The following is a 27029-nucleotide window of genomic DNA, read 5'->3' as shown; positions in this document are numbered from 1 at the left end:
CTGTTTCTTTTAGAAAGCTTAGAAATGGGCTATTCAATACCTATTGAAAGTTGATATATTTACACTGTAAGAACTAGAGACACTTGACACCCACCTTAACTTGGTAAGTAGAAAGTAATGCTTATCCATAGGAAGTCAGCACAGCTACTTATGCGCCCAACACTTCAATATCTAGCAACCCTCTTATCACAGTTTCACTCTCAAAATTTTAAGTTTATTTCTTTAAACAGAAGAAGACTGAAAGACAGAAAAATATTTTTAAATGGCTGCAGCAAACTGGGGTGTTTTCCTTTATGTATTTGCCTGACTAGCTAAGGTTATCTCAGACTTTAGTAACTGAGACTTTATAGGAAAATAATCCTGCTTGTACCTGAACAATCACCAGACAACATTCCTCTTGTATGAAAATAATATACCTTTAATATATTTACAAGACTGATCAACTGGATGAAGTGGCTGGACTTCAGATGCACTGCAAGAGCTTTTGTTAGTGAACTATGCCACTATTTATACGTCTGTATCTTCTTGATATCAATTATAAATCATACAATCAAACAAATCATGAAAGGGTTGTGAGGAGCTGGACAAAAGGAATGTACACAGCAATAAGAAGAAAAAAAAAACACAACAAAATTTTTTTTATACCCAGTTTCAAAATTATCATTTTTATGGTCAAAGTTGTCAAACTGTTTTTTTCACTACTTTTTAGATAATATCAATTGACTGATTTTTTTACCTAATATCAACATCTACAGTAAAAGCCAGTATGTCTCAAACTTGCATGCTAGCTAGTAACACCTATCCCTTATAAAAAAGTTCAATATATATTGAATTCTTCTGGGAGCTTCGACATTACTAAGTGGTGAAACATATGACATTAAGATAAGAAAATGAAATTGTATTTCTTACCTTTTGGCCAGCCATTTGCAACCACAAATTAAGCAGCCTTTAAGATCTTCTGTTATTTTATATATCCCATAAAAGTGCACGTAAAAAACATTTCACGGAGTTTCTAGATAGCATACAATGACAAGAGAGTCTTGGTTTCTGATACATTCAATTTGATAAATTTATGCACTTAAATGAACAGATGCAGACATTGCGGTATCAGTTCTTTATCTTTGGTAAAATTATTTCAATTTATTATAGCCGTGTTTGCTCTTATATCCATTTTGAATATGGTCTGCTATTACTTAAACCAACAGGAAACATTTAAATTGATATAAACAGTATCAATGTGTTATTTAGTACATTCATGACTTCTTTCATACATTCTCAGAGAATGTTTCTAGCATATGGGCAAAATGAGCAAATGCTACTAACTATGATTTACTCCCAGTTTAACACAATACATTTACTAGTTCTTGCCATCAGGAAAAACCATTTTGTTTTCCTTTTAAAGGGATCAGTATGAATCTAAGAACAATAAATTCTAGAAATCTGAAGTAAAAATATCGAATATTTTGTACTTCCTTACAAATGCTAAAATAGAAAATTACACTGGAACTGACTTAAAATTTGCTATGACCCATCTAAGTAAACAACAGGACCACAGAGAACATCAACAATTGCTCCAAGGTGTTCCAGTGATGCTCTGTAAGCAACCACTGTATTTACTGTATTAAGAATTCATATTTGACTCTCTCACCATTTCTATCAGTATCAATTTTTTTAAAAAAAGAAAGAGAAAACTAGTTTTAAAGCAGCACTCTCCAGTGACAAGTCATACAGCAAATTCATGTTGGATTCTTGTTGGTCTTTGTTACACTTTAACATATTAATGATGCAAACTTGACCATATGAACCTAAGTCATACATACACAGTTATGTCTCCAAATAGCTACTAATTACACTAAAATAATTTGGTGAAGTGAGGGAGTTCCATATCCCTACACCCAAAATATCCAGATGCTGCTGCATTCATGGAAAGAATAACTTACATTACCACAGCTCATATGCTGGGACCCTGAAACACTGGATTTCACCACAAAACCAATCTTTGCACATACTTATTATATATGCAATTCAATATCAACACTGGAAACCTTTGGAATAATGATTTTGATAGAAAGTGAGATCTAAAATTTTTTAAAGTTCTTGTTTCAGGCCTTTTTGATGTTGCTGTTGCTACTTTACAAACAGGGTGGCAAGCAGGTGATGGGAAGACATTCCATGGGTATAGGCTTGGGTCTGCTCTGCTGGCTTTACTCAAGACGAGCAATCCTCAGTCACTCCAGCAGTTATACTGGACAAAACAGTAACAGAACTCACAGGGGTAGGATCAAGGTTGTGGTGTCAATACAGAAAAAAAAACAAAAACAAACATTCACAGTGTCTATGCTCATGTCTCAATTCTTCAACAGGAAATTCTTGATTTAAAAATAAAGCCAACGTAACAGTCAAAAATGCAAATGACACCATTCTGACCCACTCTTTGACACAGTATTATAACTTTCACTACCTCAATATCATGAAGAACAAAACAAGTGTGAAGCTGCAGTTACTGTAGAAGCAAAGTCTAATATTCCAATGATTTCCAAAGAAAATGGCACTTTCAAATTTAAATTAAGTTTAGTCTACGTATTTTAAAATCTGAATTAATTAAAAATACTGTTTATAATGGTAAAATGAAAAACTGCCCTTGAAGAGCACAACCATTGGAAAAAAAACTTTATTATTAGAAAGTGATAGAAAAGGAAGATGCAGAAATGGGGAGTGGAGCAATAGTTTTAATACATGTATTTGCACCAGTGAACATCATGCTCTTAGTGAGTCATTGACAGCTGTCACTGATGGTCTTTACCCATGTACAAATGTAGCCAGCCACTTCCCACTGCTGCAGTGCCAACAGAAATGCAACACACACACTAAAACGCAACGAATTTAGTGCCTGTCTGTCCCATGTGCTGAGAATCCTCAGCTCCCAACAGGCCCTTCAGTCTAAACCAAAGCATACTCTTGACAATTATTTAGTGGTCAAAGTCTTAGCAGTTTAAAGAGCCTGTCACTTTTTTTGCTTTCTTAGCTTTTTTCAGTATATCACACTTTTTTCTGTTAGGACGCCGGCACCTTTCATCGATGCTCGGTATACATTCATAATGCCACACTTCTTCCATTTTCTCCACAGGATAAACTGCCTCCACATAATGACGGATCAGTCTCAGTCTGATGGGATCAAGCTGTTTCTTATTACAAGCACCTGAATGGTTGTACTGCAGTCTCAGATTCTCCGGAGTAAAGAGTTCAGGAAAGAGTCTTACGAGAAGCCTGGCAGCAAAGTTGCCGACTGACAGGCTCTGCTGCACTATCTCTCTTATCTCCTTATCAGACAGCAAATACAGAGAAGGCACAGGGAAGTCTGGATTAGGAACAACAAGTTCATCGAGTGGTATCTTGCAAAAATCCTTGCTACTTCTTTCCGGTGGCAGTGGTGGCCCTTCAAATTCTTCCCGAAATCTCTCAGGGTTTATTGCATAGGTGAGAAATTCCCTCCTGTCGGGCCCTGGCACGTGGATTTTCCGTTGCTGTTGGTACGAGCGCCTTTGCTCCGTGTCTCTTCGTCGACACCTCTCGTCAAGCTTCCCAACAAACTCCAACGTCCACACTCTGTCATTCTTTGCTCTGGGGTACAGTATCTGCACATAATGTCGAATTAATTTAATTCTAGTGGGGTCAAGCTGTTTCTTGCCTAAAGATCCGCTACAGTTGTATTGCTTCCGTAAGTTTTCATGAGTAAATAGTTCAGGAAATAAGAGAACAAGCAGTCGAGACGCAAAGTTGCCAATGGAAAGACTGCTTTCATATATGCTTTTAATCTGCTCTTTGTTCAACAGGTAATCTGGGACAGGCACATCAAAATCAGGAGGAGGAAAGTCAAGTTTGTCAAAATCTATGGGTACAAGCCAAATTTTTTTTGACCGTCTGCCAGGCTTCTCATATTCAAAACTGTCTTCCACTTTTATGATAGATACATCATCTGGTAAACTAGAATAATCGTAACAGTCATCTCTCATCTGGTCACATTCACTTCCATCCATATATGTATTCTCAAGCTCATCATTTATTCGCTGAACACACTGCTGCAACCAGGCTTCTTCTTCTTGCACATCTGGAAAGTAAATTTCAGTGTACCTACGGATTATTTGAAGCCGATGAGGATCCAGCAGTTGTTTTCCAGAGTCTCCAAAGCAGCTGTACCTTTCAGCTAATTTTCTGTGGTCGAAGAGTTCTGGAAACAGTCTGTGTAACAAGAAAACAGAAAACTCTCCTGGTGAAGAAGCTTCATCTAAAAATTCATTGAGATCCTGAGCATCCAGCATGTAATCTGAGGCAATGATATTACTCCTGTCCAAGGACAAAGCTTCTTCCTGCTCTTTATCCTCCATAAAATGAGAGGATTCGACCTGCTCGGTCTTATAAAAACTGGATGATTGCACATTCTGTTGACTGTTTTCCATTTCCCTTTGAGCCCAAAATCTATTGAAAAAATCATTGACTTGAGGCAAACACTCCAACTGCCACACAGCTGTATTCTTCACAGAAGGGTAACAAACTTCCACATAGTTACGAATAAGCTGCAGATGAAGAGATTCAAGCTTCCTTTTGTTGAGAAAGCCACAGGCACTGCAGCTCCTGCTGAACTCATCGTCACTGAAGAGCTCTGGGAAGAGCTGCACGAGCAAGCGGCAGGCCAGGTCTCCACCTGATGTGCTTTGATCCATGATTTGTTTGAGTTCCGCAGAAGTCAGTTGGTACTCCGGGGGAGGCTTGAAGTCAGCAACAGACTCTGCTGGACTGACCTGCTTTTTAATTCTGCTAACCTCTAGAGACAACAGGTCAACTTTACTGTGAAGCTGAGTCATATTGGTATTGAGGGTGTTCAGCGTGTAAAACATTTTCTGTATCAAAGAATATATATTTGATTCTGAATCTGCTGTGGCTGCTGGTACTGCAATGGCTGTGGCCGAGTCTCTTTTGCGTTGATCGTTCAAAGTCCGAATTTGCGAGGGACTGCTGGGGTTGATTTTTTCAAACAACTCGAAAGAAGCAAACTGCTCTGCTCCTGGTGGGTTCTTCTTCTCTGTGATTTTGTGTGAGATGCCATAGAGAGGTTTTTTGTAAGACGGAGTGATTATGTCATTGAAGGACTCTTCTTCACAGAGCCAAGTTACATTAGAATTCTTATTCTTGTTTGGCTGCTCTGCGTTTACCTGAGTGGGTGAGCCAGCATCTGTGTTCCTCATATTTGAAAGGGAGCCCTTCAAATTAATAAATACTGTATTAGTAAGACTGTCTTAAAGATATTAGCTATAAATATGTGCTCCTAAAGCAGGCATTGTTACATAAATATGCAAAGTCAAATTTTCTCCAAGGGAGTTGTTGTGTTAAATAATAAAAATTAATAAATTCACTAGAAAAAATAAAAATACAGTAAAGTATTATTTAGGTTTCCTTTTTATTTTCCTTTTTTTGGCTCATGGTTTTCTCCCTGGAATGGAAATGCAATAATAATTCTTAGTACTCTCTACCCACAGAGCTCTAATTACTCCCCCAAATTAAGTATCATTAGGCTCCACCTTGCATATGAGGATCTTAGGTTGTAAAGAATTTGGGTGGCAACAAGTCAGCAACAGAGCCAAGAATAGCATCTAGATTTTCTGACTCCTAGTCCTGTGACCTTGCCGTTGCCTCCAACAACTGCATTTAACATTCCAGCACTCTCTTTAGGTTAGCTTTTGAAAATGTCACAAAGGCTATAAACCACAAAAAAAATGTTTATTTTTTTTTAATTATGTGAAAGGTTTATATACAGGATAAAAACCCCACACCTTTATAATGGTGCAGAACTACTAAACAAATCCTAGCAAAGACTGAATTTTTAAAAGACATTCTATTTAAATAATAAAAAATTAGAAAGTACCTTGGTACTATATGTTTTTCAAAAGGAAGCCTAACAGAAGATTTCTTTATCTCTGAAAGGCAAGGAAGTTCAGACTCATGGATTTCTAACTTTCTAAATTATTTAGACTATATAAATGTATATACTTTATAAATTACATAAAACCAGTCATGAATTCTTAAGGACTTAATGTTCTCAATTATCTGTAATTACTCCTCATTACCTGAAATTGGAACCAAGCAAAGTTGGTTTGACAACTCTCAGCAGATATGCAGGGCTTGGGTGACTTGGGGTTTTTTTTGCAAAGACATGGATATTGCAAATAATTCTTAAAAATTAAGCAGATACAACAGAATCAAAATGGAACATACAGAATTCAAACATGAGGAAACACTTCCACTTGTAAATGTTTCTATACTGAAATAATTTTCTTGGCTTGTTCTATAGAACATTAATTAGATAAAAAACTACAGAATTTGCATTCAAGTATTAAAATAAATGAAACACAGACTTCAGTGTCTGAGCTGACAACCACAAGAAATTTGAAACTCTAGTGAAGACCCCATTATGTCCTACAGTGAGGAACCTGAATTAAGGTTTCTTTCTTAAGAAACGGAACTGTAACTCGTGAAATCAGTGTGGTGCCTATGCATACTCACACTTGGCATCTGCTTACTTCAGTGACAAATTGAATCTAATTATTTTTTAATTTCTAATGCAATGTATACTCAAAGGAGACTCAGAAAGAACAAGCTGGTTTCCACTCCAAGTTTAGAAACTAGCTTTCAATTAAACCAAAGCTGTTTCCAAGTTCTGCTCTCACTCACATCACATTATTCTACATATGAAACCTTGTGTTTGCACATCCAAAGCTGTGTGGAGAGATGATGAAATGAAAATGTAATGCCAAGGCAATGTATTTCAGTGTGCAGAATCCCTGGCTGTCATGGTGTCTAGGACACCTGACTTCCAGGTCCCATTTAGAAGACTGTCCCACTCTAGTCCCACTCCTAATAAAGCCAGAACAGCAACTGAACTGCGAACAGTCTGAAATCCACATTGCCCCCACCTAACTGCAGGCTCCTAAGCTGGGACTGAAGTTGGCATACACAATCTGTACTTGTCAGTGAAGAAAACACTGAGGTAGTTCCAGGTGGTAACAGAGCTCTGCCACATCACCTGAAAGAAGGCCATGAAAACCTCCATTGACAATAGCATCTCCACTGATGCTACTCCCCAGTCAGGCACCCAAACTGAATTACAAAGCTCTTTACTATTTTAGACCTAAAGAACAAAACAAAACATTTCTTACATAACCAGTGAGACCTACCACCTAAGCTGCTCTTTCATTAACACTCCTGTTAACTGAGAATATACCAAATATTCCTTCAGAAACAGCATATGATTCTTTCAATTCCATCTCTACTACCAAAATACCTTGCTACTAAATAGCTTGCCATGGGCCACCAGGTATCTGTCAGTTCTCATTTGACCTCCTGCTGTTTATTTTCCCTAATTAATTACATAATAAAACTTGGCAATATGAGGGTAACGTCTGTTAATGTGCACCTCACGCACAAAGTCAGGCCAAATCAGTATTAGAACGTGTATTAAAGAACATTAATCCATTATTTTGACACTAAGATCATCAAAGTTTGCAGTCTCAGTTTTGGACACGGTGCTCTGGAGCTCACGCTAAGAACTACAGCAGAGCTTCAATGTGATGGCAGCCGGAATTTTGCCTTCACTAATGCAGTGGTCAATCCTGGCTGCCACATGGATTTGCATTTCAGAATATTTGCATTTCAGAAACACACAGCTAGTATTCTCCTAGCAGATTATAAAACATTTGGGCCTTAAAAACATTTAAGGATATTTTAGTTCAGATGCATTCTCATTTTGTTTTCTTTTGTTTTTAATTACCTTGTCCATAGTTTCCATCTGGGAACAGCACTATCGACACCATAAATGCATGACTTTTGCAAATTCTCCAACTTAACTAATTAGTTTTCTGTAACACTGATCTTTAAACATTCATGATTTTCTGATAATACTGCACCCATTTCAGATGATCAGTTCTAATGTACAGTCAAAAAAGAAGCAAAGATATTGTTCTTTGAGACTCAATGTATATAAGATAGTGCTGCTTTTTATACTAGAGTTGCACAGTAAGTTTTTATGTTCTGAACATTTTATGAACATTTGCAAAGTGCAGTATTTTGCAAAACATCAACCAATACAAGAAATTGTGAAATAGCCTCTCACGTTCTCTGTTGGAATCCTAAGCCAAGTTCTAAAAGTTGCTTAGTTATTGTTCTGTTCAACTCTCGAGTCCATTTATGACCTTTGTTATGCTTAATAAACAAAGTCTAAATATCTGTAAAAATACAGTGTGTAATATTCAAACACGGGAGCAAAAAAATGAATAAATATGTGAACAAGAAACACAGATTCTTTCAGACAAATGAGAATATGGAAAAGTTCTGCACCTAACTTTTTTAAACTTACAGTCTTCTACACATTGTTTTTTAAAAGAAAATCACAGAAAATTAATTCCTGATTATGAAATGGCATTCAATATTTTTTAAAAGGTGAAGTCTTCAAATGAAAAGTAATTTAGTAATATAATTACCAGCCCAAAAGATGCACAGTTCTGTTTATATCATAGATAGATGCCTATGTGACGTGCAGTAAAAATATGCTACAAGCACAACATTCTTTAAAATAATTAAGATTTTTCCACTGTTTACATAGAAATAGTTAATAAAGTCATCAATTAAAACAAAATATTGGTACTAGAGAAGCAATTATCTTTAAAAATGCTGTTAAGATTGAGGACTATTTCTGGTTGGTTATTTAACCAAACATGCTGATTCATTGGGGTCAGCCAAGAATGAATTTTCATCATTATTACTAGGTCAACTTCTGATATTATAAATCCAAAGCTATAATTAATTTCAAATTAAATTTTAAAATTTATTAATGGTAAACAGGAAAATGCAAAGCAAGCACAGTTCAGAGACCATTATAAAGCTCTTTTAAGAATCTGAATGAAAGGAAAACAACTGCAAAAAGAAAAAGAGAAAGGAAAAGAAAGAAACCGTGTAATAAGCTTAAAACCTACCTACCACAGGCATTCAGGGGAAAGAAACAGCCCTAAGAAGTCAGAGAGATGATAGTCAAGAAAAAGAATCACAGAGAACTATGGCTATAAAGGAGACATGAAATGTGCAAATACAACATGGAATAACTCGCTAGGTAGTAGAAGAGCAGAGAAGGATACGTGCATGAGGATAGGTCACAAACTAAATATAACCCAGGCCTGAAGTTATTCAAAAGAGGATGAATTTGAATCTAGGTTATTTTAATAAAGTGCTGAGTGTGAAAAACAGGAGGTCATTATACTGCTCTAGAGGGTAGCAGGAGAGATGTGACTATCCAAAACCAGAAACTAGTCTTTCTGGACTCTCAAATTGAATAACAAAAATGTAAGGAGACTCCTGAAGAAAAGCTGAAAAATAGAGAATTTTAATCTCAGCAAGGAAGGACTGAGGGTGGACAATATCACAGGAATTGTGCCACATGCGGAAGATTTTTCTAGGAATAGATGATCATTGCTTTCCCTACTGAAAATAACAAGGACAAAAAGAAACTTGCTCAGTTTCAGCAGAGATTAATAAAAATCCACCATTGCCAGAGAGGTGAAACACAAGATCAGGATAATGGAAAAGACTGGGCATCTCCTTCACTGGCTAGAGAAACATCTGGATTGTCCCAAGTGAGATGCCACACCAGATGCTGTAATACATTCCACTCTTGATATGGCGGAAATCTTCTGCATGCCTGTATTTTTATCCTTCAAATAATACACTAATTTATACTGATCTCACTGACATTAAATCTTTGTCACAGAAGAAAGAATTACAGCCCTGATGCTGCTACTCAGGATCTAGCTGAAGGACTGTGCGACATGAGAGGAACTGTAATCAGAGTCATGCCCAGTTATTCCAAATCACTGCCCCTTCCTATGTTATCTGCTGAACAAGAGAAATATAAACCACAGAAATGAATTAACCTATAGCTGTATTTCGTAAATATAATCACTCCCATGTTATTTACAGAATACCCAGCCATGTGCAAACTGACTTATGATTAGCCACATTTGTAACAAACTCATTACCAATGCAAATTTAGTTAAAAGTCGTGCTTTCTACTCATAGTAGCAGTGAATTTAGCCTAGGACATATGAACCAAAGAAATCACAGTCATGTATAGAGAAATCACCTCTTGCGCAAAGCGTCTCTTCTTCACGCTGGGTAAGGCATCCTGCTGGCCTCCTGACCCATCACAGCCAAGGGAGGTCTGCTTCCGTTTGCTGGAATCCTGTAGGCAAGTCACTGCACCATCCAGTGAGTGTTTCTCAGCAGATCTGGCAGCTACTGAGCAGTCTAGAGCTTCATCGTCATTTTCTGCTTCTACTTTCACATCTTTTTTAGGAATTTTTACTGAAAAAAGAGAAGGTTTAGAAAGTATGTCCTGTGGTTTGTTTCGTTTTATGAAAATGTGTTTTGAAGAACTTCATTATTTTTAATGATTTCTACAGTAAGTGTATATTGGGGTAACCTCAAAGTCAAATCATCCAGTTTTCCAGTAAATGACAGTTTCTTCTCCAAAGAAGAATCTAAAGTATTAACAAATAATGTTACAGGAGGAAGATTTTTTAAAAGGGAGGAAGGATGTAGAGCAGAAATAACAACTACTAAAGATAATGCCCTATTTTAGATAACTTTTTAAAAAACATTAGTGTAATTGTCTTGATCCAACTGCATTCCTTATTAGGTGACAAATGCTTTAAATCAACAAGTATTTTGTCTGATCAAAAATTACACAAAGTATAATATTTTACCTTCATCATCATCAGTGATTTCAGCTGAATTCATCTTCTATCTCACTAAAGAAGAAAACAAAAATACAAAAATAATTATCAGCATCTTCTGGAATCAGGAAGTATCTACATCTCCTCTTGTAATTACTTTTCATTTATAAGTATTGAGTTAACAGTCCACAGACAAATCCCAGTCTTTCTAGTTTGTATGTCTGTAATAACCAGTTATTTTCAGTAACTTTCATTGCCATCTATAGACCCATCAACATGCAAACTACATTGTTGATAACATACAGCAGGTAGGGAACTATGTAAAATTCTGTGTCTTTTTTCTGGTATAGAGAAAAGCAAAAGTCATTCTAACCTCTGTAAAGTGTCTTGGCAGTATATAAATGGGAGTTAAATATATTAAAGTCTTCACCCTGTACAAAATCACTATTATTACAGTCAAATGTTTTCATATTGTCCTTGTGGTTGACACAAAGTCATCACAGAAAGAAAACTTATCATAAATAGTAACATACATGGTGGAGTAAGTTTTTCTTTAAAGATCTTTGATCTTTTGATATAAATTGCATCAATTCAAGCAGAATAATGCACATAGATCTACATTAAGTCCTTTTTCTCTGGCAGCATCTAAATAATGTCTTTTTTGTAGGGAAAAGCAAATACATATATTATGCTAGCACAATTTTAGTGTTACTTCTCATGTGAAAAACTTAGCTGTATTTCTGTTTACTTGAAAACTAATTTTGCAAGTTACTTGGGGGCAAACATCAATTTCTGGAACATGTTCCTAAAAGATATTCTAAATCTTTGGATATCTACAAAGCAAACAACTTAATCAGATATCCCTGACCCTTACAGGACATGCAGGTGCAAACTGACACTCTCAACTGGTGAGTGGTGACTGGCAAACTGTCATGCTCTGCCCCAGCTCCTCTACACACAGTATTATGTTTACCTGGTCCCAGAATATTATTGCTTTATTAGTGCAAGTCAATAAAACCGGTCAATCAGAAGTGTACATACAGCCCAGGAGTGGTAATTATAATTAAATTAATAACAGAGATGGGGAGAGAAAGGCAGAAAATCTGTTGTGGAGGGAAAAACAGTCTGTACTTCTCTCCTGAATAATGCTGAATAATTTTTTTTTTTTAATATCTCAAAATATTGTTTAAAAACTCTGTAAAGACTTGAATGCTGTGTAGGTAAGAAGTTCAATTTATAGGCAATTTGATGGCTGTAATGGTAACTATGAGGTTCCATTCTGGATTAGATTTTGTATGATTTACAATGGGTGGCACCTACACAAAAGATGCACAGATTTATAAAATCAGCTTATACTGGGCCACCCTTGAAGCCAAGACACTCTTTGATGTGCTGATCTTCCTCATGGCTCCTACATACAGCCTTGTAAAGGGCATCCTCAAGGGGATAACATAAGATTGTCTTCATCATCACACATAAAAATAAGTCTCTCTCAGTTGGACGTAGAGCTATTACAAAACCCTTGGATACTTACTCCTTTTACCCACCATAATTCCCTATTTCGGGACTTGCATTTATGAATTGATCCACATATTAATTATGCTAGCTTAACAATACTATAATCATGTCACCTAAACTTTTTCAAACTCTCTAGAGACATAACAGTGTGAAACTAAGAGGCCTGCACCAACTTTTAAACCACCAGATAAGCCCTGATATGGGTTAATTCCAGGTCTTACTAACTGAACAGTATTTATAAGATTTAGACAAAGCCACTACAGCTCTTCATGAAAGATCCTACAGCAGTCTATGTCTCACAGCATCAAAAAGCTCTCCTGGACCTTAAGAAAATCCCACAGTACTGACAGTTTGTACTTTGCCCTGATATCCCACATACATTGATAGTCACTGCCTGGATCTTCCTTGCACTTTTCCATGCTGCACTAAGCTTGGCTCTGAGGGCTGTGGTACAAGACCAACATGTGCCAGTGCTCAAGGAGTGTCACATATAGTCTTTTTCTGAGGGCTGAGGTGACAGTAAGAAAATCTATCAATATCACTATAGAATATTCTAAAATGGAAATCAAAATTATTTTTCAGATAGTCCTGGACTACTTCATCAGAGCAAAACAGTAAAAAATGTTAACCACAAAGCCAGAAGAGAAGACTAAAAGGTGGTAGTGGATGGAATAGCACAAAATATTTAGGCGGGAATATATGGAATTATATTTTCTTTCTAATTCCTGCTATTACTACTATTCAAATAGGAAGAATACTTTCGAAGAATTCCTATCAGAGAATAAAATCCAATTGAAAGGAGAAGGTAAATGAGGATCTGAAGAGGCCCTCCCTAACACTGGAAAAAAGTGAAAATTAAAGCAAAGCAACAGTTAACTTTATGAAGGAAACAACATCAGGAAGACCAAAGCTGCCCTGAATTCAGGTCAAATAACACCGAGTCAAAACATTGTTTCACAAATTTGAAATACAGTGTTAACTTTCAGGTTTCTTTTAATCTGAAAACTGCCAGAATACAATTAAAAGTGAATAGTCAAAATCAGTGTCAGAACCACCGAGGCTTAGGAAGACTCTGTTCCATACCTGAGCTCTCTGGTGCCAAAAAAATCATGAGCTCCAACTTTTCTCATTTTGGGGAGCCCTAGTAATAATCTCTTTCCTTTTCTAGTTTCCAGTCTTCTTTGTGAGATTTGTAAGAACTCAGGTCTGATCAGAAAATGAAGCACATCTAACAAGTAACAGCTTCTGCTAAGAGACGTGATTCAATTGTCCCTTTGATTTCCTGCCTCGCAGCCCCACCTGCTCCCTCGGTCAAGCATGGGTGTTCACCTTAACCTTCCATCTTGATAAACTGTCTTGAAACAACTCACTTCTTTTTTTCCAGATTACTTTCCTTGTAATTCATAAAGGTAAAAGGCCCAGCTCAGGAGTATGCACAAGGTTTGGGCTGAAAAGGTGGAATTAAAACTCATACCAGCAAGCCACTGGCTTGGTTCAACTATTTCATGATACCTTATTTATTTCACTGTCTTGCTTCAAATTTGGGTCACAGTGACTAGTGAGCCAACAAAGAGGCACCAACAGGGCAATTGCATCATCACTTCCATAGGAAATTAGGATTTAGGAAAGGGGGAAAGTCTGTCTGTTCCTGAGCGTGTCTGTGCATGCATGCCTGTGTATGTAAGATTAAGCACAATTTTGTTGATTGTTTCAAGTCCACTAAAAATAAAACTTTTCATATTCGTTAAAATACTATTTGCTATGCATCAGTGCTTAGGAATAATAATCATTTTTTCTTTAAGAGGTAGAAATGTCAAAGTCTGTTTTGAGGTAGCATTCTGGCCCAGACTGTGAGAGAATAAGTAAAGCTGGAGTAAAAAAAAACAACAGTCTAAAAGATCTTGGGGCAAAATACTACAAAAAGTAATTGAGTAAGAAATACATACAGTAAAGCAAACATTTAACGGTTGTTTCTTGTCATGTTGAGTATACAAAACATATTTCAATCTTATACGTATTTTTTTTCAAAATGTAAGATAAATATACTTATCGTACTCAGCCTAATAATTACTCAATGCTATCTAGAGGAGAGCTGTAAGCAAGTTCTAAGAAAGAGTGAACACTCTGTGCTGAAGCTGGGTGCCCACACCCGCCTGTGAACTGGCAGAGCAACCAGCCTTGGCAGTTTTATCTTGCTGGAATACAGACAGATGCTGCACTACATCCTGTTTTCTGGTGAATCCTCTGGAAGAAAGATCCCAAAACAAACTAAACACCTACAGCAGCAGCTACGTCAACAGCCAGATTCAAGAGAGTAGGGAAAGAAGGGGGGTCCTGGCACACCTTCACACCTTGTCTGTCACTATTGCACAAATTCCCTTCCCACAGACCCTGGTCTCCCTTCTCATCAGATCAGGCAATGAACAAGGCAGTTCAATGAAAGGACTTAACACTCCCTACTTGGATTACTCTTGCTTGGACATCTGCCTCTATTCCAAAAACGTACCAGGTCTTAACACTTAAACGCACTCTTGCATCATTTTGGTAATGACATTCCACATTGGAATGGTACTACCACGGTTAATAGGGAAGCTCAATACATAGGGAAGTGCTGGGAATTCCAAAGTACGGAAGAACATCTTAAAAACAAGGTTTTGAAACATCTGTGCATCTAGTGTTAACAACCACCCCAACGCTACTTTTGTAAAACAAAACATGCGATCCATTTACCAAAAAATGCACCTACCCAAAATACGCACTGAAGCCTTAGGGATTTAAAGCACTGGGGCACAACAGATTTTATGAGTAAGGGAGGAAATTGCAACTCATACTCGGAATGTATTTCAGTCTCATATCATCTACTATAATGCATATTGCTACTTAAAAGAATCATAAAGGTGTACCTAGTTATTGATACACAAAACAAAACTGAATCCTAACTGATTCATAAGTTAAATCTTTCCATAATGTGCATTCTCCTCCTTCTGTTTACCACCTAACAATTACTAGTGTGCTTGCCTTGGAGGATGCTTTCCTGACCCCTCTCTTACCATTTTGACCATTATGAAAGCACAACGCAGGGAGAAAAGATCCTGCTTATAATGTAAGATGAAGGCAGTTCTCTGCCTTTGCAATCATTCTTAAAGAAAGCCTGACTGATTACTTTCACATCCTGGCTTAAAAATGGAATGAAAAAATTCCACCAGAAAAAAACACTGCTGTTTTGCTGTTCATTACCAAAGAAGTAACTCTCTACTCTCTGAATTCCCATATCTAACATACTAAATTTTGACAAATGAAAAAAATAGTCTGAAAACCACATAGGAAATTATAAAACTGTACACATGCTGCATGTGGAAAGCAATTTGGATTTCATCAAGCTTGTTAATAGTAATCATAAATGAAAATTAATATTTACTTTAAACAAGATACTAAATAATAACAATAACAGTAATGGTGATTATCAGTTTTACAGAAGCTTGCTGTTTAGGATTTAAATGTCCCACACAACATTGTACTGTTCAGTTCACTAATGCAAGGTAAATGTACAGAAGTTGCTTCTTGCATGCACATTGTCCCACTAAGTATTTTACCTTCTTCACGTAGGTTGGCAGAAATGTCCCTAATTATTCATTATTGACTCAAGAATGTTATTAAAAACACAGGGGTTGAGACATTGTGTATTAACTTTATTCCCTTTAAAGCCTCACGGTGGTACATTGCTTCATATATAAAAAACAGGTCATAATGAAAAGTGTTCTTGAGTGTTGTTTCTGAAGAGGTCAACTGTTCTTTTACATTTTGGGCAAATGTTAACACACACATGTTTGCTAGTAACATTAAATATCTCTTTGATAACATGTGGATAAACTGCTCCATTTCCTTATCTTTTAGTCTCTAGTGAAGGATACAACATCCCTCTTACAGCATAGGTATCCTAATAAATAAATGAGAGGAACACAAAAAAAAAAGCTGATTTTTTAAGATGACACTAGCTAAATTTTACAAGATGTGTACATTGAACTGCTGTTTAACAGCCAAAATTAGCACCTTCTCTTACGCATACCATCCTGTAACAGGACTTTATCACAAAATTGCAATGGTATTACACTGCGAAGAAATTAGAGTATGATTTATCCAGAGCCAATCAAAACCACTGTACACATATTCATTCTCAGCAAGTGAAAATGATTCATCAATTAATCTCAGCGAGCACTCAAGTGTCTGGGATCCCGCTCCCTGTTTCTGAGTCTCTGCCTGTATTTCATAACAAGCACTGGGCAAACCACAGAAAGCAACCAATGCTTCCCATGGGAAGTCCAGAGCCTTGAAAGCTGGTGTGGGCAGGTGGAAGCAGTCCTGCTCCACACAGCAGGTGAGCAGAGGGCTGCTCTAATTGCCTGGCAATGGTGAGGAACTCTGTCCCTCGTGATGTTTTAGAAGACTGATTCCTAGAGAATTAGCTGGAAATAATGAAAACGATTCTCAACACCCAGCTCTACAGTGCCAGAGTCAAAAAGGACTGGAGGCGTGTGCCCTCTGCTCAGGCTGCCCAGGAGATGCCTCCTGTTCCGGGTGCGTGCTGCTTTCCAGGCTGTCTCTTGGAAAGCTCTCCTGCTGGGCTGAGAAGCAAACCTAGAGAACTGCGAGTTCTGCGTTCTGCTTTGGGAGCCAAGTAATCTGCATCTTTTATTTCCTAGCTGAAGCACTGGGTTCAATAATTTCAATATTGCAATTATCCTCAGGGTAGATTTGATTGCTCCAATTTGTAAAAAACAATCCAACTCAAATTCAATTCAACTAAATTAGACATAAGTACCACTCCAAGACTGAGCCAGAAAATGTATTTCTTAGAAGCAATGTTTGCCTCTTGTTCAGATCTATGGGCCAGTTGATTTGACTTCAAATTTTACATAATTTTGACAAGGCCTTATAAATTTCAAAGAAGCAGAGGGTTGAAGAAGTCCAGTACCTGAAACCACCCTAATAAAAAACCACTACCAAACAAAAATCAGGTAACTCATTTGAAAGTGACCACCCAAATGGTGCCTCATTTAACTGAGCAAAGAGCAAAATGCAAGTAGACAGTATATCAAATACTTGAAGCAAATGCTTTGTATTCTATCCATTTTGAGGTAGCAGGGTGCTGCAGCATTATTTCTCAATAAAATTTGTTCTTGATACCCAGTAATGACACTAGTAATATTAGGTACTGTAAAAAATAGTATTCTAACATTACAAGTATCCTGACTACAAATACATAAGTACTAAGTTCTAAAACTACAAAGAAAAAAGATTTTTAGGAACCAGCAGATGTTGTTGGAAGCACTACTCTTATGGACAATAAAAACCCCTACATTTAACATAGTTTGAAAACCTCTTTTGCTGTGGAGCAGGATGTGAAGCCTCCACTGAAGCCAGACTGCAACAAGGACATTTTTCCAGTACGACTTACAGGGCATGTTCTTAATTTGGGTCTTCCATATTTTGTTTCAATTAAGTTCAATATGCAGATTAAATAAATTCTTAAAAACTCAAAATCACTCCTCTCAGTTTTCTCACAATTTGCCTAAAACTGAAGTTTTCTCAATCAGTCCTCTGTACTTTTACCAAGCAGCAATTTGCAGGGGTCAGCAAAACACTAACCTGGTTTATTTCCAGCGGTAAAACATGAATTTGTCTTTTCTTCAATCACGTGTTTTCCACTGGTCTATTAAAAACATTTTGCTTTCCTCTCTCCCCTCTCACTCTGCTTTTACTTTAAAATACTGTTCCATGTGAATTTTGTGCAGTTTAAATTCCCCTCCAAACGGTTTTCAACTTTCGTTTATTTTTATCCACTGAACTTACCTAAACTATGAAAATACTTAGCAAAGATAAAAATTCAGTTGGTCAAATGCTGAGTTTGATTTAGCAGGAGAGAAGAAAAGAATGTACCAGCATATGGGTAATTATTTGTTCTATGAGATATAAATCGTTCAAACTGGAAACAGGGAAAAGGTTCCTCTTTCCCTGCTTAGATGTCTCTGCCCCATGGGTCAGGCATACACTGTGTTAGGAGGTGTCAGCGACAAACCCTACTCACACTTCAACCCAAAAAAACTCTGGGACTGCGTCAACGCTATGTGGGAGCCGTCACATGGCTGCTGGCCTGCCGCCGGCTCGCATTCTGCTGGTTCAGAGTTTGTTCCCGTCTATTTACAAACGGCTGTGTGGACACACCGCAGGGAAAACTGGGGTAGAGGCAGCGGGCGACGAGGGCAGGGGTGCGGGCAGTGATCGGGGCGGAGACAACGGGTGATCGGGGCGGAGGAAGCCGCGGGTGACCTGGGGGCAGATGATCGGGGCAGGGGCGGCCCGTTCCCCCGCACTGCCCTTCACCGGGCCCCTCGGAGCGCGACCCAGCAAGGACCGGCACGAATTCCAGCCCAACCACCCGCCCGCCGCTCCTCCCGCCGGGTACGATAGGACAGGAGGGACCCTGACCCCGGCCCTGGGACGCGTGGCCCCGCGAAGCCCCGGGGCGGTGCCCGGCCGGTGCCGGTGCCCGGGAGTGCGCGCCCGGCCGGGGCTCCCCCCGCGCCCACCGAGGGGCGGCGGAGCGGCCGCCACGTGGGAGCAGCGCGCGCGGCGGCGGCGGCGCGAGGCCCCGCCCGGGGGCGGGCGCTGCGGCGAGGGACGCCCCGCGCGCCCGCACGCGGCGCGGCCGCGGCCGCTTCCGCGGTCAGACCCACGAGCCCGAGGCGGAGGCGGCGGTTGGTGCTTCCGGTCCGAACCCTGCCCGGGCGGATCTATGTGGCCGGCGCGCGGGGGAAGGGGGGGGGAAGGGGTTAAGGTGAGGCTGGAGGTGACGGCGGCGTGACCGTTCCGCTGTCCCCCCGCTCTCTGTGGTCCCCCTCCCCCAGCGCCGCGGATGGAGGCACCCGGGCCGGGCGCGCGACCCGCGCCGCCGCAGCGCCGTTCGGAGCGGCGAACAAAGAGACCCCCGGCGGCGCGGCCCCGGCCCGCGCGCGGCCGGGGGAGGGGCCGGCCCCGCGCCTCCTCCGCTCGGCCCCCCCCTCTCCCCGTTCCTCCCCCACCCGCCGGGGCGGCGCTCCCCGCTCGCCGTGGGGTGCGTGGAACGGCGCCCGTCCCCGCCAGCGGCGGCAGCGAGACTTACCTCTGCCCCGCGCGGGGCCACGGGAGCCCTGGGGCGGCGGGGGCGTCTGGAGCGGCCGCCGCTGGAGCCCGCGCTTCCCCCCCGCTCTTTGTGTGCGAGGGTCCGCGCGCTGCGCTCTCGCGTGACGTGACGGGACCGTGTGTCATTTCCGCACAAGGACACCGAGCCCCGACCCGCCGCGGCCAGCGCCACCCGCCGCCCCGGGGCAGGGGCAGGGGAGGGAGGGAGCGGGGGTGGGGGGGAGAGCGGCCCGCTCCTCCCCCGTCCCCTGGCTCCCCACCCCCCGCCCTCCCCGGCGCTGCCACTGGGAACGCGCGCGGTTCCCACTGGAGACCCCGCGTGCCCCCGCCCCGCGCGCGCCCCGCCGCCCACTCGGTGCCGCGCGGGCAGAGGCCCCTCCGCCGGGGGGGCCGCGCGCCCGCCCCGCGACACGCCTTCCCCGGGACCCCGCGCTCGCACGTGGAGCCGCCGCCGCTCAGGGACACGGCCCCGCGTGACGGCTCCGGGGCCGGGAACCGGCGGGGCCGGAGCGCGCTCGCTGCCGGCGGCCACCGTCGCATGGAAATCGCGCTCCCCACCTCCGCCCTCCCCGGCCGGGCCGCTCCGCGCGGTCTCGCGTGGACGCGGCGCCCGCGCGTCCCGCGGAGTCAGGCGGCGGGCCGCGCACGTGCGCGCGCGGGGGGGGCGCGTGCCCACGGCAGGTGGCGGCGAGCACGTGGCCGCGCGCGGGCACACGGTCCCGCATCCCCCCGCGCGCCTTCCCAACACCCACCCGCCACTCGCGTCCCGCCACCGCCAGGCTGCGACAAAACCGGGGGGATCCGGTCATCCCCAGGCAGAGCCGCGCTCCGGCCGCGCCGGCGGAGGGACCGCCCGGCAGTTCCCAAGACCCCGGCCGCACCGATCCCGTAAATCCGTCCCCACGCCGGCGTGCCCGCGGGTCAGCCCGGGGCAGCGCTGCGGGCGGAGCTGGGGGACGCGCCGAGCGCTCCTCGCACACACGGGCTGTGACACCCGCACGCAGCCCCGGCCCGGCCCGGCAGGCTCCGGCCCCCGGCGCTGCCCGGAGCTGGTGGCACCCGTGGGAGCGCTGCCCGGCCGCCTTTATGTGACCTTAACGCGGCTTTCTGTGCATAGCGCCAAGTAGGAAACGCCGGTGTTTGGTGCCGCGTTAGGCTTAAGCCTGTACTTTGAAAAAAAAAAAAAAAGGAAAAAGAAAAAAGTTATTTCAGTAAGTTGGTTTAATTCAGATCCAGGCTCTTTCCCACGCTGGTTAAACACAAGACCGCTTCCATGCTCCGCGTTTGGGGGGCAGATGGCAGCAGTGATTTATAAAACAGATATCGCATTCTTTTTTAATTAAGTATCCTTGTAGATTTTATCTTCCCTGAAATTGACAGGAGCACGTAAGACATTACATTAGTCTGCCAAATCATACGTGCCCTTTCGACTAACAGCTTGTAGAAAACCAAACCGTTTCCCAAAGATTAAAAAATAATAATAATTTAAAAAAAAGTGGAAAGCGAAGTCTGGTTTTGTAACCTATGGCCAGTTCTGGCAGTTACATTTTTTGGCTATACGTAACATACCTTTGGAACTTGGCAGCTTTGCGTGAAATGTTTTACTTACACAATGAACTCGGCCAGTGCTGCCGTTCCTAATAAATAGATTAATTTTGCTGTTAATAAAAATACACAGCCATGCGCTCTAATTATATTGTAATTGCTTTACTTTTTTTTTTTTCCTCCAGAGTAAAAGAAGTTTAATCTAAAGATGTTTATAAAAGGTGTTTATTATAAAATAAGTAGATGAGAGCTGATAACTGCCGTGAAGGACGATGGATTCTGTGCAGCATGGAGGAAGTATCCGGTAGAAGTTACGAGGCAAATACACACCACGCAAATGGCAAGTGAATGTGAAGCTAGAACTCGTGAGCTCTGAGCAGTGATGTGAACGTAACAGATAAATAAACCTTCCGTTTGCTATTTCAAACTTTTTTTTTTGTAAATTCAAAAGCAATACAAAGACATGTAAGTCAACTGAGAAATAACTGGAAAAAAATCTCAGATGAATCTTCTGCCCCATAAATAGCTCAGTACTTTCCAAGTCACATGTTGTTTCCTCCGAACTGAACAATACAAAGACTGCCTCTCAAAATAAAGAATCTTTACCAGTTCAGATTTTTGGCTCTTTCTTTAGAAGCAGTTCTCTAAAATTTTCTTCTTCCACTTATGTCGCTCTTCTAAATTTAGCATTTGGGACTTTTGGTATGTTTACAGTGTCATATTCCATGAATAATCCCAACTGATAATAGTTTGTTGATTTTAACTTTGACTGCTCCTTTCATTATTGCTGTTGATAGACAGCTGTTAAAAGGAGCCCTTAAAAGCGGGAACTACCAGCATTGTAACTCCTTCGATGAATCACTCTAACCAAGGATACATTTATTACCAAGACAAGTGTTCTGCAGTTAGCGCATCATTCTCTCTCCGGAGGTAAAGAGCACTTCCCGCGAACTTTTCTGAGCCTGTTAGCGCTATGAACACAGAAGTTTACGGTTTGCCCCCTCCCTTTATTGTAAGGCTAACTGAGGCTTTTCTAGAAAGGGTACCGCGCCTTAACACCTGGCCCAGCTGCTAATTAGTGCTGGATCTCGGTTGGATTTTACTTGAATGCTTTACTTAGTGGGACTAAGGAAAGACAACCATAAGGCAAGAACAAGCCAGTGGAATCCCAAACTCAATTTCAGAGCCCTTGAGAAAATACCTTGCCAGTTTGAACTCCACCTCATTTCTGCTCTATAGTGCTGGCCTGAGGCATTGTAGCTACTAGGGACTCAAGCCCAGGAGGAGACCTGAAGGGCCTCAGCTAAGCATAAAGTAGCACGAGCATATTGTTGCAATAACAGTATTCAATGGAAAGGGAGCGAGCCAAGTTGTCTCCAGGCAATGCAGGTAGCAAGCTTAGATTGGCTTCCCAGCCAGACAAGTCCCATTTCTTTTCACCATTTGAACTTGTGCTATACACGTCATTTATTCAAATGTTCATCTTTCCCCCAATTTGTGCCTTTGGCTCAAAAGCCACTCTGTGACACCGCGGCAATCTCTGAAAAATTCCAGGTCACCGGGGAGGAGAGTAATGGTGCTCTTGCATGAGAACTCTTCAGTAAAATAAATCACTATTGCTCTCGAATACAGTGGGCCATTACTGACGACCAAACTGCAGCGAGACTTCAGTCATGCCACCAACACCGATGTGCTCAGAACCCCAGGGAAGCCGAAAGCATCATCTGCACTTGTATGGATTTCTCCAAGAGCGGACTATGGCACCTCTTTAGACCTTTACTTGTAGAAACTCTTAAGGTGCCAGCCCTCCCCGGAGAATGCCTTCTCTAAGTTAGTCCAGAGGTTCTAGCTGGCCAGAGATTCCCCTGGACAGCGGTGAGGAACCATGGTGGCTGGCAGGGAGGTGGCAGAGCTGGCACTGCTTGTCCCTGAGCTGGGACTCAGAACAGCTCAGTGTGCTGGTGCTTGGTACGACTACAAGGAGCAGAAGAATGAACCTAAATTTAGAAGCCTTTTTGCTTTCTGTGCTGCAAACATTTGGGATAAGCAAGAATCCAACTCGAAACCTTCAGCAAGGCTTCTTTCTTGTAGATCTTTGCAATAGCTTACAGTACTCAGTAGGCAGAGATGTGGCATGAGATGTCAAAGGCACTTTCAGCAGGAACTAATTTTGGCAGTTTCATTCTGTAAAAAGTATTGCTATGGTACTAGTACATCGTCTATCACTTTACCTCATCTTGAAACTAGGCCACCGTGCAGCCAGACGAAAGAGTCATGGAGCCTGGAAGGAAAGGAGATGAGAAACAGCAGCATGTAGAGCCAGTTCCTTGAAACTTATACAGTAATTTCATGACCATAAGGCGCACGGAACTATAAGGCGCACCCCCCGGGAGTTGGCAAAATTCGCAACTTTGTAGATCATATAAGGCGCACTTTTTTTTTTTGCAGCAAGGAGCCGCCCCCAGCTCCCCCCACGCGGTTGCTGGCCGAGGTCCCGTCTCAAGCCGGCAACCATTGGCTCCCGGGCCCGCCTGTACCCGGCAGGGGCGGTGCCGTGAGCCACCGAGCCCGCCTGGACCCGGGAGGAGCAGCGCCGCGGGCCCCCTGGCCTGCCTTCACCCAGCAGCCATGGGTCCCCGGGACTGCCTGGACCCGGGAGGGGCGGCGCTGCGGGGCCCCAGGCCCGCCTCTACCTGGCTGCCGTGGCACTGCCGGCTCCCCTCACAGCTCACGGCTCACACTTCCAGGGTGGCAAATGTCGCAACTTTGTACATCGTATAAGGCACACCGGACTATAAGGCGCACTTCCGGGTTCGGGGGAAAATTTTAGTCAAAAGGGTGCGCCTCATAGTCGTGAAATTACTATATATATTTTATGATAAGACCCTAATCGGAAAACAATCCCCTGTGCAAAAAGACAAGCCCACACCAGCAACCAGACATTTTTCTGCTGCTCTTGAGCTGACTTTCAGGGATTCCTGTGCTGCTGGCCACACCGCGTGTGCAGCAGGCAGGGGACGTGCCCTTTCTTGCGAGGCAGCCCAGAGCCAAGCAGCCGTTTTCTGCATACAGTGCAATTTCTTGACCTGAATGTGGTTCTAGCCTTTGCTGGAAGGGCGCTTGTCCCTGGGGACAGCCAAGTGGATGGAGTCTCATGTTTACTGCGGGTTCCTCTGGGCTGGCTCGGGCTCAGCCGGCCTGGATGGAACGGGCAGGATTGCCCTCTAGAGGGACGTCAGGGGGTCCGCGGGTGTCCTGCTGACTCGGAGCTCCTGCGCTGTCAGGAGCCAGGCACCGACTCACCCAAATCGGGCAGATACTTAAATTAGGCAGCTTGCAATCCAACTTAAATTATTTAGGCATGTGTTTGATATAAATAAACTTCAAAGAGACTGAATATATTAGGAAAAGAAAAAAAAAATGCAGGTTCCAAAATCTTCTGCTTTGAATTAAAGGCTCTGAAAGACACCATTAAAAATCGGTCCAATTAACTCATCGGATTTGCAGTAAAATGTGTTCTGCATTTCAAAGTTTATGAAACGAAAATATTTAATGGCAACTTGATAACAAACTTTGCATACCTCCATGCTCTTCACAGCCAGTCCGACTGAAAGGATATGTATGGGCATTGTACAGGAATATTTGGAACCTCTGTTGGCTCACAGGCAACAATACTGAGCAAGTAACATGCTGCGGGCAATATCCATACATTGCTGTAACCCAGGCACAGATGAACAGTGGCAGACATCTGAACTTTACAAACAGAATTGTTACATGATATTTTGTGGCTTTTTAATTTTATAGCAACGCTACTTCTTGTTCTTAGATACAAGGATATCCACTGCACTGGAAACTTCAAAATTTGCTGTTTAGCTAGACTTCACAGAGATGGGCAAGATGTGTAATTTTGTTGCTTGCTGAATCAAGCGTATCAAAATAGAGAATATAAATGCATCTTCAGATTTTAAAAACAAGCTGGTTCATCTCCAAGTGTGTGTGGGTTGGAAATCTTAAAAGTTTAGCTCACAGAGAAAAAGTTTCAAAAAATGAACACTCATTATAAGAAAACCCTTTTCTAGCCTGGAGTAGCACCAGAGTGTACTGGCAAGACAGCAGATATGTAACTTGAGCACCAAAGGAAGAAGAATTTTATATAAAAGCTTAAAATAAAAATCAGATCAAAGCTGAAGTGGATGAGTAGAACAGAAATGTAACGGAGCTTCAAGAATAGAGTAACTCAACCCAGTGAACAACCTAAATTCTCCTTCTGTGCTGCAGGAGTTTACTTAGACATCAGTTGCATCCATAACTGTTTAAAAACTGACAAATCTGAGCAACTTCACTCTTGGAAGCATAAGTCTCTCTTAATCTCTTGGCACTGCAACCGCAGTTCTCTTTACTCTATGTTAGTTCAGCCAAGAACTGCGCCATTGCGTGCTATTTCACAGCTTTGCATTTAAAAAGAAGCAATGCTCACTTAATGCACAGTCATCCTATTATCGACACCATAACTAACCTTGAACGATCAAACATTTATCCCATAAAGGTCTGTTTGCCAAGTTCTGTTTTACATCCAGGAGAGGTAAACACAGCCTGGAAAGTCCTTTCTCCCAGAGTCTCCCAATCAAGTGCAAACAGCACACTCTCCTTTATGTGCTTAACACTCGGTTCCATATCTTGCCCATTATACAGAGAAAAAGTATTTTGGACCAGTTGCATAGTCTCATACCTCATTTAGACATGTAAGTTCAAATGCTAGCAACAATATTAGAAAAAAAGAATTGTGAAACAATGTAGAAAACTAGGTTTCTCTGAGAACTCGGATGATTTAACTTTTTTTTTTCTTCCTTTTTTTCTTCCTTTTTTTCTTTGTCTGTAAATATCTGTTTTCTTAAATAGAAGAAGCAATATTCAGATTGTAGGAATCCTCTTTGTTTCAGGTCCTGAAACTGAAACAGCCTTTATAGGTTTTTTGAGGTCCAGCTGCTTCTGTCAATGTGTTATACAGTCCTTTTCTCAAAGAAAAAGTCACTGTCTTAGAAGCAGCTAGGGATCCTCCCTTCTCGGTCTTTACCCTCACTACTGTTGGGAAGCTACTCTTGAACCTTGCTCTTTGGGTGGATAGGAATCTTACCTTCTGAATTTGCATTAACATGGATCTCTGGCTCATGGCTACTCGATGCCCTAATCCACCCAGTTATAACCCATCTAGTATAACCTAGTCATATCCTACAGCAGTGCCTTTGAGAACAATCATGAATTTAAAAGGTGAATGTATATTATCCACAGGAATTTCCTTTTGATAATGGTGAAAATTCAATCTGGACTGAATTTTTAATAAAAATGGGAGGCGTGGGGACATGGGTTTATAAGAAGAAAAAACCCCACCTCCTTAGTGGTTATTACTACAAAAGAGTGTGATTGAAAGCAATTACTTTTCATAAAAGTTTATGTAAGGAATATTTCTAATCATTAGTAATGTGACCACTTTTAGTAGCAGCACTCATCTTCAAAAAATACTAGATGCTTAAACCTTGTTTATTTTTCTGCAAAGATATCTTAGCATATTCCATCTAAAAGATATCTTAGAATATTCCATCTAAAAGCCATGTATATTGCTTGTGGTCTTACACGATGTGAGCAGAGGTAGGGACATTCACAGTCTTTACACTTTGGATATAAATAAAATTGTTTGATTAAAAATAAATCTTACTAACACAGACATTTTTTCTCTAATGTTCTCCCACTAAACCCATTTTTATGAAAATAATGATGCAAGCAACTAAGTGTAATTGTAGAAAATTATTGCTAGTGATTTGCATATGAAATACACACCTTTTACAGCCTCTAGTAGCATTGTTCAACGAGCTTATAAATAGTACAGCTGAAATGCTGCAAACAGAAAACAGTTTTCGATGGGCACATGCTATGAATGAAGAAATGTTCAGACACAATGTGCAACTTGGAGAGCTTTCATCAAAACTAGCCAAGAGGGAAAAATGCCTCATTTCC

At 41.6% G+C, this 27029-nt stretch overlaps 1 protein-coding gene and 1 long non-coding RNA gene across 2 annotated transcripts; one reads left to right on the top strand and one right to left on the bottom strand.

Moving 5' to 3' along the window:
* Positions 1-402: 402 nt before the first annotated feature.
* On the bottom strand, positions 403-19635 carry BEND3 (BEN domain containing 3). The gene is made up of 4 exons (XM_033055922.2): positions 19453-19635; positions 10806-10850; positions 10184-10404; positions 403-5258 (listed from the first exon to the last, which is right to left on the bottom strand). Exons 2-4 carry the CDS (start codon positions 10837-10839, stop codon positions 2985-2987), a joined length of 2529 nt encoding a protein of 842 aa, XP_032911813.1. The 5' UTR covers positions 10840-10850; positions 19453-19635; the 3' UTR covers positions 403-2984.
* Positions 18977-21630, top strand: LOC116994318. Its single transcript, XR_004417458.1, has 2 exons — positions 18977-19061; positions 21203-21630. It is a non-coding gene; the product is annotated as an uncharacterized LOC116994318 (long non-coding RNA).
* Positions 21631-27029: the final 5399 nt, after the last annotated feature.

Source organism: Catharus ustulatus, chromosome 3 (genome assembly GCF_009819885.2).
Source record: "Catharus ustulatus isolate bCatUst1 chromosome 3, bCatUst1.pri.v2, whole genome shotgun sequence".
NCBI classification, from domain to species: Eukaryota; Metazoa; Chordata; class Aves; order Passeriformes; family Turdidae; genus Catharus; species Catharus ustulatus.
This window is presented reverse-complemented; position numbering and strand designations above follow the sequence as displayed.

Bases quoted from the DNA above. Each gene is read 5' to 3' on its own strand.
- BEND3 (XM_033055922.2), bottom strand. From the start codon at position 10,839: ATGAATTCAGCTGAAATCACTGATGATGATGAAG. The intron at 10,405-10,805 runs GTAAAATATTAT...CTCTTTTTTCAG, and splicing joins AATCACTGATGATGATGAAG to TAAAAATTCCTAAAAAAGAT. The intron at 5,259-10,183 runs GTGATTTCTCTA...ATTAATTTGAAG, and splicing joins AGAGACGCTTTGCGCAAGAG to GGCTCCCTTTCAAATATGAG.